This window comes from Monopterus albus, unplaced genomic scaffold, assembly GCF_001952655.1.
Source record: "Monopterus albus unplaced genomic scaffold, M_albus_1.0 scaffold24.1, whole genome shotgun sequence".
NCBI lineage: Eukaryota > Metazoa > Chordata > Actinopteri > Synbranchiformes > Synbranchidae > Monopterus > Monopterus albus.
In genome coordinates this window covers 1,790,824-1,812,491 of record NW_018127904.1, presented here as the reverse complement: position 1 = coordinate 1,812,491, position 21,668 = coordinate 1,790,824, and the positions used below count along the sequence as shown (strand labels likewise).

Here is a 21,668-nt window from a genome sequence, read left to right as displayed (position 1 = left end):
CTACCCTGTTTGTGCCTTGGGCAGGCCTTTCTGACAAGCATCGGTGGTCAGTGCCAACGTGACGCCACAGCTGCCCAACAAAAAGCCAATCTGTTGACTCCCTGCATCCTGGACAACCAAAGAGGATGGGGGGGAAAAAAAATCAAGTCATACCATGGTCAACTATTAAGAACAATAATATTCAGAACATAAAAGCTGTGAGAAATGTTTCACTAAGGGAATGTGGGAATTGTAACAGGGAGAAAAAGACTGATGAGTAATGAAAGAAACTTCGGGGCATCCTACATCAAAGCAACAGCATGTAAGCAAGTTGAATGACAGCCAGTCACTATTAAAAACTGTACTGCTGAGCATCAAAGCCTGATTATAACAGGAGTGAAACCCAAGATCTGACAAACACTTGCTAATATTTGACTGTCTTACAGCTAAACTCATTCTGAGTAAAGTGTGCTGTGCAGTGAGATACTGGAAGGGGGTATGGGAGGAAAAAAGATGGGGGTGATGAAAAGTGAGACAGAAGAGACAGAGAAGGATACGGGGAGGACATAAATAAATAAAGAAAGGGAATGAATGAGAAAAAAACGGAGTTGGCAGAGTAAGTGAACATTTCTGGCTCCTGAGAACACTTGGCCTGCGATCTAATATTTTGCCTGGAATTACACATCGTCTCACCTTGCTCAAATCTCATTAATTACAGTACAGACTCTGCCAACAGCATGCTCATACAGAGCAATCCAGAACAGGCATCAATACAGGCATCTCCCTGTGTAACCATGATATACTTAGTTCAGTCTGAGCTGACAATTGTCTTGAGAACTTCAATCCATTTTAACACTTGAATCCATTCAATCCATTTTAGAACATTTGAAAGATGTTGATACCGCCACAGCTGTAATCATGTACCACATGTGGTATAAACAGAGATTCGGGAATATCAGAATAAATCCAATACCCACTGGAACAAGATGACTGTCAGACTGTACACATCTTGTGTACTGTTCAATCATTTAGGGGCTCATGTCCAGCAGGTGTCACCACTGCTCTTCAGTGATTGTGCAGCACAAAAAAATATCAAACGTTTCCCAGGGGACTGGTATTTTGTTTTTACCTTTCTGGTCAGTGGCACTTCAATAGGCACAGGCACTAGCTCCGCCAGGAGACAGCCATAGAAGGCCACCATGAACATCACTGGATCGTTATTCGGGAACACAAGTGCAACCTACAGGTGTATGACGGACAGGATGTTATGAGACAATATGATATGTTATGCACTTCCTGTTTTAAGTAAAGATATGGTGAAGCAAGCATCATGGACAGAACCTGAAACCAATCATTTGCTTCACTTCACAAGTAATTAGATAATGTCAGTGTATTTGTAAAAATTGAACAAAAACATGAGAAAATAGAAAACAGACCACTAAATGCAGCCTTCTGCAGAAATATGTCAAGGACATACCAACGAGGTATGATCAACTTTTCTTCTTCTGCTATCCTATTTCATTTTCAGCACTATTTTATGTTCAGAGTCTTGTATAGCTCAAGACTTTGTATAACCTGCTGGTTATTGCCGGTAAATGGCTGTTGAGAAATTTGAGCTTATTCTACTGTTGCACTTATTGGATATCATTTTAGGAGCATCAGCCAAATGTCTGAAGTGCAACAAGGAGTGTAACATGCAACTGATCAACACTGACCACAGGTTGATCTCATGACTTACTCTGTCTCCAGGCAGGAGCAAAGGCTCATTTCTGCTGCTCAGCTTGTTAAGAAGAGTGTAGGCCAGTTTCTGACTGCGGGTCCACAGTTTGCCTATAGAGGTGAGCACACACTGTCAAATATTTCCTTGGATTTAAAAACTCCTTATCCACAAATCCACCTTCAAATACACAAAACAGCTTAGTCTGACAGATGACAAAAGTATGTACAGACATAACTTCCTTGTCCATTATTTATACATGAAAAATGTTATTTTGTTGTTTTCTGTCTCCATCCACAGGTACCTACCATAGGTGAGTGTGTAGACCGGCTTGCCAGCATTGTCAAGTGCCGTCAGACAGGGACTCTTGGGCTGAGTTGTACCCCACCGCTGTAAGGCTGCTGACAAGGATCGAGACCAGTTGGTGACCACCCCAAGAGGCTCTCCTTCCAAGGGACTCATCTGTTGGCCTTCTGGCTTTGGTTGGTTGGGATCTGGTTGCTGGACTAAACACACAGGGGGAAAAGAACAGAGCATCAGTGGAAGGGTGAATCCAGTGAACATTCTGTGCAACAAAGCAGAGTTATCTTCTTGTGCCGGGGTGCTGTCCGTGCAATTTGAGAGACTGATTTACATAGAGATGGTAAACTTGAAAGGAAGACAAAGTAACACATGGAACTGAAAGACACTGAGATGGGAGTGAGTGATGAGGAAAAGCTGGAGGATTAAAGGATGCACTGTGTCACAGGTTTAATCTCTTTCTTCAAACGCCTATTTCTCCATTGCTAGTATTCCCTCATGCCTTCCCAAACTCTGTTAGATGAGCTGGCAAGATGAAGTCCCACCAAAAAACCCCCCACCTCTATCAGGAACAGACAGTGTTAGTGTGTTAGGTCTACTCCCATTTCAGCTGTGTGTGTGTGTGTTTGTGTTTCTGCAAACCACTGAGGCTTGCCATACCACAACCTCTGTGCCAGAGTCAGAGAGGCTTTACAATTACCTGCTGCTTTTTCATTTGCACAGTGTTTATTCAGCCTGGCAGAGTACCACCCAAAATCCACTATGGGCTGGCTGGAATGGAAGAAATGCTTAAACAGGACTGGTCAACTTTGTATTTCTAGTGGTCTCAGCTCCAACACAAGACAAAACAACAACAAGTGATTTAAAAGTGCACCTTGACTGTTTATTCGGGAGGTGTGGTCAAGTCAGTGTGACCATTGTTATCTCAGCTGCAGTAAGAATTCGATAACCATTACTCTACTGAAACTGGAAATCTCCTTTGAGAGTTACAAAAATTCCTGTCAGCTGATACGCCTGTCATACTCAACAAAACAGCGGTGTTTGTGTCAAACTCAGCATTTAATTGCTGAAGGCTCTGATCAGCATGATTTTTCCGGACTTATTTAATGACTTTCAGGCCAGCTTACCATCCAGAAGCTCCTCAAAGTCATCAACAAAGAACTCGCACAATGGCGGTCGCTTTGGTCTCTTCAGAGTGTTGAGAAGCTGCTGGATTTTGGAGGAGACACGACTGTTGACTGGAACACCTACACAATGAGAATGGAGGGGATGTAAAAACACGGCACGTCAAAAGATATGGAATGAAATACAAAAAAAAGGAATGACATGGGGCAGCGACAGTAGAGAAAGACATTTACATAGATTGAGAGATTGATGAGACAAGGAGGAGAAATGGATGAGGGGAGGACAGATAAAAATAGCAAAGAGAAAAGATCAGCGTCGCATTCTAATGAGACAGAGGACAACCACGTGTCAGTCATACTGAGGCAAGACAATAAGACAGTGGACGAGGAGGTCCTCTACAGTCACCTGGGGGTCAAAAGTTAGTCTTTCAGTCAGGATGCTCTTGAAATACTGAAACCTCAAAGGCCAAATAAAGCAGAGAACATGAAGCAGCCTCGCCTGCTGCCTAGCAACAAAGATGTCCTCCCTGCACTGATTCATGAGATGCCTGAAAAGGTGTCTGCTTTACTTGTGCTCTACTAAACTCATAATGATGAGGCTAAAATCATCCACACCACAATCAAGTCAAATATATGAATCTCCTCTGACATATACTGTATGTTAAACTTGATCTTTAGTAAACTTTTTATATTGCTGTGCACAAGAACGCTGAACCAGAAAACACTCAAAAGGCAAAATTACAGAGTCAGGGATCTTTGTAAAGACATAAGCTGAAAGACAGCAAAGGAGAGAAAATACAAGAAACAACAGAGAAAGAGAGGTGGTGTCCAGTTAGATTTCTCTCCATGTCGAATATGAACATGTGCGGACTATAATCATCACAGGACATTATTTCCTCCATATGATTTCACACTTAGTTCAGGCAGAGGGAGTAGTTTGTGTCAAACATTCCAGACAGCCACAGGAGACGAAGGCCACAGCTGCACTCAGCTTGCCTGATCTATCTTACTATAATAAGCCTGGCTAAGACAGACTCTGCCTCCTCATGTAGGAGACAGATGTACTGGGAGCAGACATGTGGGGGTCAGCACGGCACCTAAAGGGCCAATTAGAAAGCCCCAGACACACAGGACAACATCTGAGGGCCCTGAGCCCCACCCATTCAAGAGCTCTGAGATCACTGAGCTTTTTTTTTTTAATGCATATGCAGTAATGAGAACTGCAAAAGGCAACAACTTAGCAACAATGGAGATAAAGCTGTCAGTCCAAAACCAGATTACAAATATACAATTTCATTTTAGAAATTAGCAATGCGCTGTTAGCAAACCTTACTACTTACTGGGGACTATTTTCAGCAGCAGAGCAGTGTATGTGGGACTGACCCAAAATGAAGTACAGTGCTCATGTTCAGTATAATGAAGGAACATGCTAGCTAGTGCAACAGTGAGACTCTTTATTTTAAATGGTTTTTGGGCAACAAAGAAGTTGGCACAGAGCCATAAGTACTATTGGGCTTTGAATACACAATTAGGACTTGTTAGCAGGATTAACCCAGTGTTGGTTTTCATCTTTTCATAGGATGCGAAGAAGGAATAACATATCCTTGGGTAGCAAAGGCAAAGGGTTACATGCGCCATCAGAAATCAACGCATGCTGCAGAATCTGCATCCAACTACAGATGAGGTCACTGTGTGGGATGTTTTCTACACCCAACTACTAAAAGAACAGCAGTGCTAGACAGCTGCCATCAAATAACTCACCATGTGCCTACAGGCTAACAGGCTGGTGTCGCAGAATCTAGTGGGAAATAAAACCTGACAAGTCATCAGTACGAGAAAGGGAACCAGTATGTCAACATGCTAAGTATTCACAAGAACGAACGAAAAGACTCTTTTACACATCTGCCTCGACGCGATCAAGCTGAAGAGCATTTAGTTTAGACACTGCTAAAATGCTATAAATCCTAAAACCTTTGCAAAGCTTTCAGCTACACACACACACAGAGGATTCGCTGTGGCTTTGCATATATTTTTGAAAAAACACACAAGGTTTGGACAAGTGCTAGAGCTGACAGTATAGGCGAAGGCACAAACACACAAATGCACATGCAGCAGAGTGCACATATAGCAGACTGAGTTGGAGGAACAATTGTAAATACCATCCATTAAACTGAGCAATCCTTCACCTCTCCACTCACAGCCTGGAGGAGAGACATATCAGGATGTCAATGACAAACACATGAGACATCTACCAGCAGCTAAATGCAGGTGAGAGGGGGCTTATGAAGAGTACCTCAACACCAAAAATAGGATTGGTGTCATTTTTTTAATAACCTATGTGGGAAGACTAGCATAGGAGGTTTGAAACTTCCTGAATGCCACACAGTAAAATAGACAGGGTAAAAACAACACTGTTTGCATCAAAAACAATTTCTCCTTATGGGTCAGCCAGGTGGGCTGGTTTAGCATTTATTAGCAGTGAAAACCCAGATGAATCCAAACACATAGATGCTCAAACTTACAGAGGATAAGAAGTGTATGAACATCTGTCATAAAAATAATTCATATAGATAAAAAAAAGAACAGAAAAAAGTAGAAGTTAAACTGATATTTTATGCACTGTATTGACACCATGCTCTTGGTTTAAATTCAACATGTTACCATCTGTACACTTCACAGCATCTATTGTTAATATCTATGGTGACTGATCTGGAAACTGCTGAAGAATGATGTTTGGAAGCTGTTAATGTTATTGACTGACTCACTAAAAACATGCCAAGAACACCATCTGTAATAATCCAGTTTATGACCCATTACTCAAATAACTTTCCTTTCTTTAAGACTGAAGCCAACATTGTTCATGTCTAAATCATTATCCACATATTTTTATTTGATAATGACCTAAAACTTCAAGATAAAAACATAGTGGGCTTTTTGGTGGTGGTAGTGGTGGTGGGGGGGTTGCACTGTTGCCATAGCAACACAAGAGGGTCACTCGCCAGTCGGAATGAAACAGAGGAACAGACAGCAGGTGAGAAAGGGAAAGGAAGTTGACTGTGTATGTGTGTGTGCAAGTAAGAAACTCACCATCTGCGGTCTCCATGATGCTGATCTGGTTGTAGCCACGAGAAACACCTCGTACTGAGGCCACCTGGGGCCGCTCCATGTGAAACGAGGTGCGTTCCGACAGCCCTGTCACATCAGGGGGTGCTGAGTGGTTATCTGTGATGAGTGGGGTGTCGGGGATTAAAAGGTCAAACGCCAGGCTACTTTAGGCTGCCACAACGAAATGAAATTCTAAGTTAGCAAGCAAACTGATGGGACAGCCTAGAAATTTGACTGAGAGGCTAGGAGCCCTTTTGTTGTCTGTATGTGGAATGGCTTTCACTGCAGGAGAGAATTTAACAAGGAGGTCATGTTTTTACCTCCATTTTAAGTACCTGCCAGATTGAGGTATGAATGTTTCTATTTAGCAGATACATTCCCCTCAGTGAGTACTGTACCCACAGAGCACAAGATGTCTGTCTAATATGAATAACAGCCAAGTCTGAGGACACTGCGATGGCCTCCTTTTGTATGCCCTTTGTGTGCTCAACTCTAAAATAGATGTCCCACAGTAAAGTTACACAGATCAGCTAATAACACAATGCCAAGACTTCCTTAATCCAGATCAATAACCCTAATAGGAAACGCCAACTGCTACCAATGCTCCTCGTCACCTCTTTACTCCTCATATTGACAACTCCACCTCAATCTAAATGACAATTTTCAACTCAGTCAACTGAGCCATGTGTAAGCTTTTCTGTGCATGACTGAACTGCCACACAGTTCAGTAGCAACTAAAAGTCCTACTACCTCTGAATCTTTGTGATTTGGGCACTGTGTTAAACTGTTTAAATGGGTTATATCCCCCCAACCAGATCTTTCTATATGGATGTAAACCTTTCAAGTTGGATGTGCTGAAGCACAGAGCTTGAAGGACAAAACTTAACCATCCAAATATATACAGTCTGGATATGATATGTACACAGGACAAATGTATGATTTCAAATCCAAAGGTCATGTTTGGTCGTGACCATCCACATTACTCTAAATATTCTCCATGTATGATGGTCTACCAGTCATTTTCTATTGCTGAAGAGAATGACTCACAGAATCAGAGTTTGAAGGGCCAAGGAAGAGGGTGTTATGGGAGATTTATTTACAGCTCCATTCAGCAGTGCTCACTGCTGCTACTTTATGACAGCAACCTTGAGGGGAGATGTGCTGGACAGCAATCAGACAGCTCCATCCTAATAAGATATCGTTCCACCAGCAACGCATACAGACACACACATACGCGAGCAAGACACTTTGCTGCTGCTGACAGACGGATGGAGGTAAATGTACTGGATCTCATTAACCAGCTTGTGACACTCACATGACAACATGCGACAAGTAGCTTTGACAGGGAAGTGGCTGAGAGCCCCTTTACTTGACTGAACGACAGTGAGATAGCAGACGGAGACGATTAATTAGAAAGATGTGAATTAAAGTTCTGTCTCTTGTTCCCTTTGTCTTGCCTCATCAAGTGCGTTTGTGTAACTGAAGGGAGATAAGGCCTCCGCTGCAACAAATGTGCAGGGCACCGCTGCCTGACAGCGATTAAGCTACAGTTACACAAAAACAGTCTGAGCGACACAATAACTGTTTTAGATGTTATGTTTGGATTGACAATAATAATAACAACTGGGTAGCACCAAACCTCTGCTGAAATCAGTAAATGTGAAACAATGGAAAAAGTCTAAAAATCTGTCTGCTTCTGATTTAAAAATATACTTAGAAGAATTTTAAATCATACATTTAAGCAGAATGTTTGCTGAAGGTTTAACTGTATTTGAGTATAAATCCCACTGTGGTTACTCTTCCACCAGTACACCTGAATAGCGAGAATACTACAGTGCATGCAGGAAATCATTTCTAAACAGTAGATAGTGTTTTCTTGCATGGAATGAACACATTATGTCATTGTGGTTCCGAAATACCTTCTTACTTTAGCTCACAACCACATGAGACATTTTTGACACACTTCTCAAATAGCAGGAGGAGGGGAAAAAACGTTGAGCAAAATGTATTTATCTCTGAGCTAAGTAGAGGTGAGTGGTTGCATTATTTTAAAAACAAATGCAAAGACCATACAGGCAGGCCAACTGAAATGTGATGGAGTGTGAGACTGACCTAGCTGGGTGTGTGCCATAAGGTCGACCAGTGCGGTAGCTGAGGCGTTGGCGTTGAGGGCTGTGTGGGCAGTGGTGTTGGTGGTGGTGACAGATCTCCCTCCGGGGTGGGATGAGGTGGATGATGCGGAGGATGAGGTGGACGAACCTTGGATGACACGATTAAACCAATGCTCAACAGCTGGGTGGCCGTGGCCCTGGTAGGGTGTGGAGGTGGCCAGGCGTCCCTGGCGGCGCAGCGAGCCCTCGTCTTCTGACGCTGAGGAAGTGTCTGTGTTTGACAGGTCAAGACAAGTATGCATCACAATAGTGTACAAGAACATGGGGCTGTTTTAAGTGTCACCGGGGCAAAAGAAAAAAACAAGATGGGAAAATTTGGAAATAAAACACTGGATTTAGGTAATATGCTGATGATGCAATGTTCTACTTATAGATACTGGACAAAGTACATATAAGTCGGTGGGATGGCCAGATGATTTCAATGAGAGATGGAAGCTGAGAAGCTGATGGATGCTTGTTTTTAAACGTGCTATGGCTTCACAGGTATGTCTTCTGTATTTGACTGCCTGTAAACACATTTCAATTATTTGTGTACTATATACAGTACAAATGATAAGGTGTAATACACTTTGGCAAAAGACAAAGGAGAGAGTTTCATATTTGTAGACATGAGGAGTGAGAACAAATTAAGTGGTGTGAGAAAACAAGAGGTTGGAGGTTGTATTTTTTACAGACCTCAAGTAGACAGGAAACTTGCAGTAATATAACAAACAACAGCAACGTTTGAGTAAATAGGCTATTTAATATATGAGACAGATTGTACAGTGCTATAGACTCATTTGGCAATTTAACAGGCATATCTACCCAAAACTAATGAAGCCTAATGCTCAAGTCCTGCAACAAACCCTTCCTTCATAAAGGCAATAATGTTCAGTTTTTGCTGAAACTGTTAAGAGTTATTGATTCAACTGCATGGTCATTTTGGAAGAAGTCGCTTGTACTGATATTTAACTATCCTGCATTATAAAAAAAGATGCTTCTATTATTTTGACCACCCTATTTATATCAGTGACGCTTGGTTAAATAACAAACACCTAGACTGTATTAGTTTTAGCTAAGTGTTCCTAACTGCCACCTGAGTTTATGTGTACAGTTGGTATTGCTAAAAATCTACACCACTATAAGAACTTATAACTCTTAGGTTTAGTATGTTGAATTACAGTCCTGAAAAATATGTATGTTCTAGGACCAAAAATAAGTGAGTTTTCTTTTTAGTGTGTCCGTGGACTCGTACATTACCTAATTGATGGTATTTGTGCTTTACGGTGTTGCTTCAAATAAAGATTGCAAAAATGCATACATAAACTACTTGCATACAGTTTAGCCAGAAACCTAACTATCCAGTGTTGTAAAGGAAAGCTTTACTAAGAGTTGTGTAGGTATGCTCAAGTTTATATGACTTGGACAAAACCCCAGTCTCGCTTGAAGCTAATGTGAGCAATTGGTCTCAGCAAAAATGACCCAAAACAGGACCAACATCAAAGTAAAGTAAGGATCTTTAAAATGAGCACATTCTACATCTATTACACTCCCAGAAACGTCTGTTCTTTCAATAGGATGACTGAAGCTACAAAAGAGCAGGCCAGTCTCTTGCATTTGGCAGAGAACGGAAAGGTCTCATTGGACTTACGCATCAGCCACTTGAGTTAATAAAATACTCAGATTATAAACAAAAACCTTTTTCAGAATTACCTAGCAAGGCCACACTGGTGCCCATTATTCATCATTAATGTAACAATAGTAGCTTCTCCTTTCCCCCTGAGAAAGGTACAAAGCTCATTCACGTCGCAAAATATAACACTATCTGTCTGAGCATATTGTTCAAAACAAAACTTTAATCATGTGGAAAACTGATCCCAAGTCCAGTGAGAGGAGGAGAGACATTCAGGACCCAGAGATTAAGCCTTTGTGTGTGATCAGCAGATGTCTGATGTTCTCTAAACTAATGAGCCTTTGTGATTAATCTGCCTAGTAATCGCTCACAATATGTAGTTACAAGTAAAGTCCATTAACTGAGAAACTATTAAAATCACCGTTACATTCCTCAAGCTTCCCCGCAGCCTTGAGGCTGTCAGAGAAAGGCTGGAGTAGGTTTGATTATAACAAGCTAAAATTTAATGTCTCCACAGCCAACCGACTCATGGGGCTTATCTCGCATTTATGATTCTGTTTTTTATTCCCTTCTTCTCTAAAACCTCTCTCAGTAACCTTGACACAGTTACGTAGAGGAACAGGAAAAGAGAGGGTCAGAGAACAAATGCAAAGTAGAAGTAGAGAGGTGGAAAGGACTGGAAAGAAAGAGAGCAATTAGTCACAGATATACAGGCAAAAGAAGAATAATGTGAAGAGTGAGTCAGAGAAAGACAGGCAGCGGTGGATATTTGGAGGCAGAGAGGGACATAAAAGAAAGACTGAAGCAGATATGGTGATTTCTCAGTTATTCTTGTGCCTTATTGCATTCAAGCAAACAAAGACAGGTCTATCAATAAAGCCCAGCAGTTTAAAACCCGGAATCCTATTGGCGGAAGTGGCTGGTGTGACTCTACGATGAACATATGGATACTGGAGCATCCAGACTCAGTCCATCCAATTATAAATCACTTTGTGGATTACAAAGTTGTTCTATTAAACTGAAACAAGACAGACACTGTACTTAAATGCTCACATTGTCAGTCTTAAACTAATGTTAATTTTAATGTCACACATGGTGAGCAGTGTTTTGGCATGTTTTCTGTGTTCCTAATTACTTTTGCTTTGTGTACTGTATATTGTAATTGTTGGTTTACATACTGGCTATATTTCTGGTTGACTGAGGCATCTACAGTCCAACTATGCCACATATTACTGAATGAAGTTTGTATATAAATTAGATTTTATTCTCATTACTACTAGTTCTTCACAATTAGACGTGGTCAGACACATAGTGTGACTGGATATAGGCCAGTAAATGCATATAATAATATATGCAAGAAGCAAAAAAGAGAACTTGATCCATGCAAATGTGTGTTAGCTTTAGATAACAATATTGTAACCTGCTCACCCAAAAAAAAAAAAAACTCTACTTGCGCCATTAGTGGCTAAAAACTCCACAGAGGACCTTTAATGATGAACACTGCCCCACAAAAAAAAAAAAAAAAAAAGAAAATACTCTACTTGCGCCATTAGTGGCTAAAAACTCTACAGAGGACCTTTAATGATAATGCTAATGTAATCTTATGACATCTGCAAATATCAGACATAATGTTTAAATGGCTAAAATAATCATTGCCACTGCGTGAGCACCAACACCTGTAGCAACCATTATATATATGCAGAATATGATTTTGTGGAGCAATCACATCCTGTTTAAACCACAATGTATAAGCTTTTACTCCTGTTACTTACTCCACCTCTGTGTCCTCTCTTTACCTAAGACGCAAGGCTCTAAGGTCCACCACAATTAACTCTTATACAATAACAGCAGAATCACTGCAGTGTTTAAGAGACTGGCAAGTTTTCTGTTACTGACTTACTACTTTCTTTGGGAAAGATGTGGGCACAACTGACAACAGAAATGGGTCTTTTGGGCTTTGGAAATCCCACTGGAAGAAGCTGCAGAATGCAGTAAAATGCTATAAATTCAAACAAAATGACCCACACAACACAGACTGTTATAAAAGCAGGCGAAAGGTGACATTTTCAGTCTATGTCAAAAATCTGATTATGCAATGCATGTGGGAAGGTCTGTCTGGGAACGTGACGGTGAGAACTGAGTCCTTTATAGTAACCATGAACAGACATATTCATGAAAGTGCACAATTCTTTCCAGTAGCAAATGCTTGGCAACATCATTTTCAATAACTGGACACAACAACATCCCACACTCCAGTGCTCATGGAAACATGTAAACAATCTGGTGTCAACACAAGCACAGTGGACAATAGACGGCCTCACCTGGCGGAGTGCATGCCTCGACAGAAGACTGAACTAGTACAGATCGTCTCTTGGAGGGCATGGGCATCTTCCTCTCTTTGTACTTGGCCAAAGCTGCCTGGACGGCCTTTGTGTGCAGATCTAAGAGACCACATCAATACAGTTTAGCCCCAGCATAACAGAGAGCACCAGGCATTTCAAACTTTTTGGCAGTATAAACACATGATTACCAGATCTGAAGCGTTCATCTCGTGCATTGGCAGCCCGGGACCTGTTGGGTTTGGAAGCTGGAAGAATAGCTTGGGAGGAGGCCTGGATCCTGTTGTCAATTTGCAGAGATGGATCTACACCTGCATAGACACGTTCAAAGCAGAGAAAGGATGGTGGATAACAGGAGAGAAATAAAAAGCATACTTCCCTCTACTGCTCTAAAGCACATCAGTATCAGAAATATGAGCACATACAATCTCTGCAGAATGTGTAGGATATAGAGCAACGCTGCTGAACATTGCTCCACCAGATCAAGTATCCAGAAGATTAATGGTAATCCCTACTTAAACTGCTTTCTTCTAATACAGCAGCTTGGAGTTGAGAAAGTATTCACTTTAATTAACCCAGCCTGTATTGCAGCTTCTCAGTTGCCTTCAAGCTTTGCAAGGGAAGAATATGCAAATTACAGACATAACAGAAAGGAGGTGATTAAGCACCATGAATTTCAGTAAGACAACATCCTCTAACTGGAGCGTTCTAAAATTATCAAACTCTCATACTCGTCACCCTCCCTGTGCCCTGTGTGATGCAAGCAGTGATTCATCCTTTTGCTTATGCAGTTCTCATTTAAGCTTCAATAAGGAACTATTGGTTATTATCAGAGGGGAAACCCAGTACTACTGTCTGAAGAAAGGTCATAGTACAAACTCTAGTAGAAGAAATGTATCTGCCCCAACCTGCCTGTGTTTCTATATTGAGCAATCAAAGGCCTTATTTTAGGCAAGCTGAAAGGACAACATCAGACACACTAACAGGAAGCTGCCAAAGAGAACAGCATCTGTCTTACACTGCAACTCCAGGCCTCGAGACACAGTAGGCAAATGGGCTAGTCAACCACCAGGAGTCAATGACAAAGACACTGACCTTCACCAGAACAAGTGGCCTAAATATGAATGAAGCTTTATCTACCATTAGGCTAAAAAGTGTTTATGAGCAAACTGTTGACAGTTTTGAGGTTTTGCTTGGGTATTAACTTTTACTAACCTGTGCCCAAATGAACCACATGTACTAGTACAGCCATTAGACAGACCTTTGAGGACACAGTTTCACCAAGGCCACATTCAGGCAACACACTGCCAGTCACACACTCGACCAGGAGGTGTTGAGGGAAAAAAAAAAAAATCTTCCTCCTTGTACTAAAATGAACAACCTTTGGTGAGTGTGAAATAAAGAGATTTGGAACAGATCTCTCTTTTGTGTTATTTATTTCTTGGAATAAAGGAGCAGTCTACAACAGCATTCAGAGTGATCTGTTACAGAGGCTCCAAGAGCAACCAGCCAGAGGTCTGCCTGGCTTTTCAACAAGCAGCTTGGGGATCACGGGGGGGCCACACTGTCAGCAACTCTCAGACAGCAGCAGCACACACACTCCAATGCTGAGCAACATTCACACACTTCAACTATATCTATTTAATACTACAAACTTTAAGTATTACACAAGGTTCAATATGGCCTGAGGTCTTTATACGGACACATAATGCATGGAGTCTGACACACACACACACACACACACACACACACCGATCGCATCCCCTGAGCATGGACAAGGACATCAATATATGCCAGTCCCTTATATCGCTCTGCCAGTCCTGTCAAACATCAACCTTTCCCCAACTCCCAGAGGATAAAGGTCTATAAAACAAGCCAGAAAGCCAGACCCGGTTACTGGGCAGAAACACTTCTGAGACGCACAACACAATGAGCCAATCAGAGGTGCGCTCCATCACAGCAGATGTTATTGGCTCACAGTGAACCCTAATGAATTTTTAGTACCTGTCTGATGCCAACGCTTAGGCTACCGGTGACAAGACATGCTGCGTTTCACTACTACAGAGCAAATATGCTTGTCTAATAAGTTGCAACAAGTGCGCAGTTGAATATTTGAAACATAAACTAATAATCTTGGCTTGTTTGAGATTCTACACCAAATATATCTAATATTAACAAATGAAAGGCAAACTCATTTTAAAAGAGCTGGGGCTGCATTCACAGTCAGAAAATAAAAATCAAGTCTAAAAGACAGGATCGGATTGAGCGCACGACATACCTGTATTTTCAAACAGGTAACACAGATTTCTCAACAGATCTTAATTTGATGCTGATTAATCTATATTACTATGTCTGAAAAGTGATTAAAGCTCATGATGGCGCCCAAACACTAAAATGTAAAGAGGAAATTAATCTCCTTGGTCATAAATCCTAATAATGTGGCCTTGTACACCAACCTTATTGAAATTGGCACAAGTACAGACATATAACAACAGTAAAATATAAGGCAGTAAAACAGTTTATGAAATTCTGTATGTAGCTCAGAAGCCTATAGTCTATGGGACTCTTATTTCAACCATGTAGCTGTTAAACTCTAACCCACTGATTCATCATGCAGGATGCATGTGTTCTAAATAAAAAAATCTCACACACTCCAAAGCATGTCCATTTCTGCTCCATGTTACGCTTAAGTGTTTGGATCCAGACTAAATAAATCAAACAATGAATGACAAAAAGAAAACGCATAAATCCATAATAACAAGAGTGAGAGGGAGCAAAAGAGAGAATGAAGGCAATGATTCGCCCAAGCTAAATAATAGGCCTGCTAACTCCAGAGGAAAGCCTTGAGCGAGCGGCCCACACCAGAGTCTGGTTTCCACTCAGGCCTGATATTCTGACACCAGGCCAAACCAAAGACTGCCATGGACCCTGGATGGTGGACAGAGTAGAAAGAAGTACTGACTCTTCTCTGGCATTCGCCACAAACCATCTCAACCTCAGAGTCTGCTCAAAGTGGCTAGCGCTGACTGACCGTATGATTGAGGCTAAAAATACACTGAATTGATATATAAATGCATGTTGGTGCCTACGCAGTCAAAGGCCATAGACGGATAATAAGCAGGAACAAGTACATACAGCTGAATCACATCAAGCCTGCCTGTGCTTTAAACTAGATACACTCTTCTCAAACACCCACAACCTAAATAAAATTAAAAAGAAAACATAATATCCCTCAAACTAATTTCCATTATCTAAGACAAGTTAACTAAAAAGCAAAATCACTTTGTATCAAAAAAATGTGTAATTGCATTATGAGAGCAGCATAAAAAATAAAAAAAACTCAAACTATCTATTTGGCTTGGCAGGTTGTGCTTTAGCTGTCTGGTGTGTGAAGCATCCTGCATGACAACTTTATAGCCATGTGATATTTAATCTATAGTGTTTTTAACATCACTGAATAGACAGTTTACTCCCATTAAAATATACATATTCTGCAGGCAAATTCTGAATTTGGTTTATACTTTGTTTAGTTGTTTTTTTTTTCCTGTTGATTTTTTCTCCCCTCTGCCTTCGAATGATGATCTCTGCTTCCTTGTATTGTCAAACTGTAATATCTTACAAAGTAAAATGTACTCTATGCAAATATATCTACAACTGAACAAACACATGATGACATTTTCTTATCTTTGATCATGCAAGGACAGTATCCTAACTGTGACACTAACAGGCAGCCAGGGCAAAGATAAAAACCTGTCCTGGACAATACATTTCCTACAGGTCTGACCTTACCTTGAATCTGAGGGATGTATGGTGCCAACAGCTTTCCTCTTTTCTTCTCATAGCCCTTCTGAGTGATGTCCCCTGTACAGACAGAGAGAGAGAGAGAGAGAGAGAGAGAGAGGCAGAGAGATGACTCATTAGCTCAGCTGTGCCCAGCTAGAGTGTGTGTGTGTGTGTGCGCGCACATGCACAAGTGCCTCAGGACCACACTAGCAGGCTGATTCCACTGGCACCGCAGGTCACCAGAGCAGGGCTGGGGCAGCAGATGACCAGCACGCTCAAACACACACAAACAAGTGACACTGCAGTGTGTACATTTTACATTGAATCAGCTGAAAATGAAGAGTTTAAAATAACTTGTCTTTTGTGTTTCTCTGGTGTGTCTGGGACATTTTTTTAGCATTTTTACCAGAAGTAAAAGTACTGCTGATGTCAGCATGAACTGCATCTGCCTCAGTTGTCTCCCCATACATAATTAAAAGGTGGTACATTAAATAAGATCTGGCTGCATGTTATTTTCATAGCTCAGTTTGAAAGGAATATCTATATATAAATACTTTTCCAAGCCTGGAAATGAACTGCAATAACTGAAGTCTGAGAAAAATGAGGGCAGAGGTAGAGAGAGAGGATGAAGGCACAGTAAATGGTCTTATACTTGTAAAGTGCTTTTCTATGCATTGCAACACACTCAGAGAGCTTTCACACCATTTGCCCGTTCATCAATTTGCACTCCCAAACACACACAGTATAAGGCTAAGTAACATTATGGCACTTTGGATTTATCAGTGGCTTAACGCGGACAATACCTACTAGACTCAGAGAGAAGACTTAGCAAGAACAAGCATATGTTAACTGTAAACTAACGACGCTAAGTAAAGAGAAAACCCATGACCCCAACTCTGCCACTGTATCAGTTGCTTATATTGTTGGTGATCTAAGAGGACAAGATCGCATCGTTAGGCCCATATCATAACAATCTGACTACAAAAATAGCAGATCTGGTTTATATTATTATGCAGGCTGGGAACACAGTGTATGCAGGACACATTAATAAAATATGCAGCAAGTCATAGCAAAGTAATGTTTATGTACATTAGTGCCTTCTTGGTGTTCATACCCCCACACCCTGCATAACTCTGAGTCTACAGCTGTAGTGTATCTTTCCGAAATACACTACACTGCGGTTTATTTTCTGCTGTCACAAAATGAAATGCTTCACCAGCTACACAGAGTTTGCAATGTGTTTTTCCAAGACAAAAGAAATGAGCAGAATATCTGTGCCTTGACATACAGTGAATGCTTGTAACTGAATTCTTCTAAAAAAGCCAAAAATGTTAAAAACACATCTACATATGTCCACTGTCAAAAGACTAAAGCAGGTCACTGATTTTGGAGGGTTGTGGCTGCTCATGTGTGATTTGGGGGCTGTACAATGTCACTGTTTTTCTGCATATCAGACAGCGCTGTGGGCCAGGCTGAGGCCAACCGCTCTCTTGTTGACAAAAGGCATATTGATTCACCGAGAGAGGGCTGACCGACAGCACCTCTTACATGTAAACCATACGTTTGTACACAAATATGCTCCTAAATACGACCTCTCTAACAAACGCTATCCAGTTCTAACACTATGAAAGACAAGGGGCCTTGTGGAAAATATGCCAATCAAAACGCCAAGCTGTTAGGACTGTCAACAGTCACTTAATTTGAGACATGCATTATTTAGGCAGGAAGGCAATGCACGATCTGAGGCCTCAGATTTTTGACTTGATGTTGACGTGTATAGGATCACACTGCATCTTTTACATGAATCTATAAGGCTCTCAGTTGGGGGGGGGTACCATATTTTACTTGTTGCTTAATAAAGTATTGAACCTCCCTGCCTAATACTGTGTACACAGGAGCCAGTGCAGCAGCTGCAGCTCACTGTGCATCTTCTGTGAATCTGTTTGCTTCCATAGTTCTACTGTCAGGAAGAGCACGAATGTGTCGACCAGTCAGGGAAAAACCTATCTAACAGGAGTGAAAACTGTGGTGGTGAGGACAAGTTAGAGATGCTGTTTTATACAAATTCAGCAGCCTCCCCACTCCAGGTGTGATATCACCACTATAGCTGCTGAATGTTTCTCTTCATAGATCAATGTACAGTATTTCTCATTTTCAACCACTTTAACAAAGATTCAGACAAGATGGAATCTTTTGAAGAAGGATGAATGAAATTTAAAAGTTTAATCTACAGTAGATCAACCTCATCATCAGTGAGCCTTGGGCGTCCATGACCCTGTCATGGGTTCACTGTCTGTCCTTCCTTAGAAACTGTTGGTTGGTACTAACCACTGCAGACTGGTAACACCCAACAAGACCTGCAGACTGGGAGACGCTCTGACCCAGTCGTCAGCCATCACAGTTTGGCCCTTGTCAGAGTCACTCAGGTCCTTACACTGCCCATTTCTCCTGCTTACAACAATTCAACTTCAAGAACTGAATGTTCACTTGCTGCCTAATGTACCTCACACACTTGACAGGTGCCACGGTAACGAAATAATCAGTGTTATTCACTTCACCTGTCAATGGTCATAATGTTTATGGCTGATTGGTGTATATTATTGAGAAACATTTATACTGTGCACACATAATCTTGTATTTAATACCCTGTTTAATCTTCACCCACTTATAGAGAACATGTTATATGAACCTTCATACTGATACATTTAACATTTGTAGTTCTTAGTTATTGATTATTCAAGTTTTTGCAAAATATTCCTGTGATTATCTTTGCCAGTTCTCTGCTCTTCAAGTCCTTTGAACACAACAGCATGTTAGTTGAAGGCAGGTGTTGTTGGTCACACTGGTTGCTGTGCTTGCCTCCTGGTCCTGAGTCACCAGTAACAGCTGAATGCCTGCACTGTTAAATGTCCAGGAGAGCTGGAAGCCACCAACAATACAGCGCTGTCCACAGGCCGAGCTGGCTGACCTGACACTGACTCTTCTGGTGATAAGTGTCTCTGTTTGTGTGTGTGTGTGTGTGTGTGTGTGTGTGTACTGATCAGTATATGTCTATGTGCATGCCAGCGTGTATGAGTGTGCGCAACACAGCAGCCAACCAGCCTGACAACCACACAATAGAGGGCTATTCTCTGTGCCGGTTCCATATTCTGGCTAGAGGCCTCAGTGGCCAAGCAGCCCCTAGCACACACTGATCCATCAAGCTACAAGTCTCAAAGAAGCTAATCTTTTGATCGGAGCACAAACAGCTTACTCATTAAATATGGAGGAATGGGCTCAAGCATTCAATGCTAAACAGTGACCCCTCACTTTGAATCAAAACCAGAAAGTTGAGGGCAATATGTTCCCTATGTGAGTGTGTATAAATGTGTGTTTACTCATGTATATTTGTGTGTCTGTTAGCATTTCTACGTATTTTTGGACAGACACTCAACTTTCCCTGTGTGTTCGAGCTTCTAGTGCCTCCATAAGAGAAAAATGGGTGGATTCAAACGGTAAATATATGGCCTGCCTGACACGTCGGAAAAACTGACAGGGATGGATGTGGACAGTGGGATGCAAGGGAGGAGAGAGACAAAAGCATGGATGGAGGAAGCAGAGGAAAGCTTTGCACCTGTGGCAAATTACACCGTCACAAGGGAAAAGCTGTATCTTATATTTACAGCAGAATGGGAAAGACCTCATTTGACCCCCTTCACCTCTCTGCAATCACTACAGGCGATGCTATGTAATTGAGCTGTAAAGAAAAAGGGTACAGCTACAAACAAGCTCTTGGAAGGAGAGGAGGTAGGGTGCAGAGTCTATAAAAACTGAGAATGACTGTGTCAGAAAGGAAGAAGCACAAGAGGGAGGGGTGAGAGAGAAGGCATTTCTTATAGCATGATGGTTAGAAAACATCATCGAGGCAGAGGTGGAAGACTGGGTTTTCTTTCCTCAGTCAGCATCTGCCTTCATCGAAACCCAGCATCTTTGGCTCCAGTCATCCCTTCACCTTAACCTCTTCACCCTCATCTTAACCCCTGAGAGATGCCTGTCCACACATACTAAGCATTCCAGTCATCTTCTGACCCCCAAACATTCTCTCTTTTCAATTACTGACCTGAAATAGCTCACTGAGGAGAAAGAAAGAAATGAAACAGAAGAACAGCGCTGCCTATACAATTTGGGGTATTAACGCTAGTCTTGTGACACTGGCCTTCATCCTTCTGAAGAGACAAAATGTTACTGACTAGAGACCAGAGGCATTTTTCTGGCACTGTTGTTACCGCAAACTATCCTCTCACACAGTCCTGAATCCAATTTCAGAAAGGAGACAGTCGATCTAAACTATCATCCTTGCCATCACTCATACTGCACTCCCCCTTTTTATATTAAGTAATCAAAAAACTGACATCTGTTGAAAAAAAAGACTGCTTGGAGACATTTTGTTAATCAGCCTTGTGAGCACAGACATTGGCTGATGTCGATTATTGAAAAAATGCCAAACATCAGCCTGATTAATCAGTCTATCACCAGTCATGATAATGCTCTGCTCACTGCTATATACTACAAGTTTTGTCCAAATTATCCAGCAGTCAACAGCCCTAAAACATCCTTTACCTTGAAATTAAACCCTTTCATGTCTGGCCACACTGTCACCCTCTCTTCCTAAGTGGGGTGCAGCCAAAGAGGTGGTCCAACCACCCCTAATCTCAGTTCCTGTGCCAAGCTCACCCACAATGTGTCAACACCGCTGCCAAGCCACCAACCAAGCCACCAGCCAAGCCACCAGCCAAGTCGTCTGCCCTTCAGCACCAGAAAACCACAGCTTGGTTAGGCTTTTACCTTATCTTATATTTTTCCAGTCCATATTTGCAGTGGACAGTGAATTTGAGAACCAGAAGTTCCTTATTCCAGGTGAGCACAGTGGGTTTGGACTACTATCCATCTCATTCTCAAATGGAAATGGCTTTCCCTCACTTCTGTCTGACACATGCAGAAAATATACCTGTTATTGCAGGAATAAAAAGCAGCAATATAAATGAGTGGCAAAGAGAGGGACAGATGGAGAAAGAGCAGATCTACACCACAGATTTATCATGTGTCACTTATTAAACTGTCTTAAAAAAAAAAACTTAGCCAAGCTGCAGAAATTTTTTTTTTTTACCACTGTTAAATTGTTTTAACAGACACAAGCAGAAGCCAGCAGCGCCAATGGAACAGCGATGAGATGTCTTCAGCACAGGGAGAGAGAAAGATATGCACAGCTGGAGGAAGGAACAGCAGAAGAGGTCCGCGGCAGAAGGCATGCAGTCAGGTCAGCAGACGCTAACCTGCTAACGGGCAAAGTGAGGAGTCCTGTGGTCAAAAGTTGGGCCTTTCAGCATCCTTTGTTTCCATTCATAGTGGAGCAGGAGAATGAACAAACCCCCGTCTCCCTCATTCTGCCTTCCCATCACTCCCCTCCCTCTCTCTGAAAACCTGCGCTCCTCACTCTCCCCCTCCCCTTCAAATGACTACCCCAATACCCCCCCTTCTCGCCCTCTCTCTCTCTCACTC

The 21,668-nt window shown here is 41.8% G+C and overlaps 1 protein-coding gene across 1 annotated transcript in view; it reads right to left on the bottom strand.

The window, feature by feature from the left end:
• Positions 1-21,668, bottom strand: part of dip2a (disco-interacting protein 2 homolog A) — a 72,259-nt gene that overhangs the window by 16,040 nt on the left and 34,551 nt on the right. The window contains exons 2-11 of the mRNA XM_020594671.1: positions 16,137-16,208; positions 12,539-12,658; positions 12,330-12,449; positions 8,338-8,607; positions 6,208-6,342; positions 3,124-3,243; positions 2,005-2,202; positions 1,718-1,809; positions 1,109-1,219; positions 5-108 (exon numbers count right to left, since the gene is read on the bottom strand). Of these exons, the coding sequence (XP_020450327.1) occupies positions 5-108; positions 1,109-1,219; positions 1,718-1,809; positions 2,005-2,202; positions 3,124-3,243; positions 6,208-6,342; positions 8,338-8,607; positions 12,330-12,449; positions 12,539-12,658; positions 16,137-16,208 (1,342 nt within the window). The remainder of the gene's footprint in view (positions 1-4; positions 109-1,108; positions 1,220-1,717; positions 1,810-2,004; positions 2,203-3,123; positions 3,244-6,207; positions 6,343-8,337; positions 8,608-12,329; positions 12,450-12,538; positions 12,659-16,136; positions 16,209-21,668) is intronic.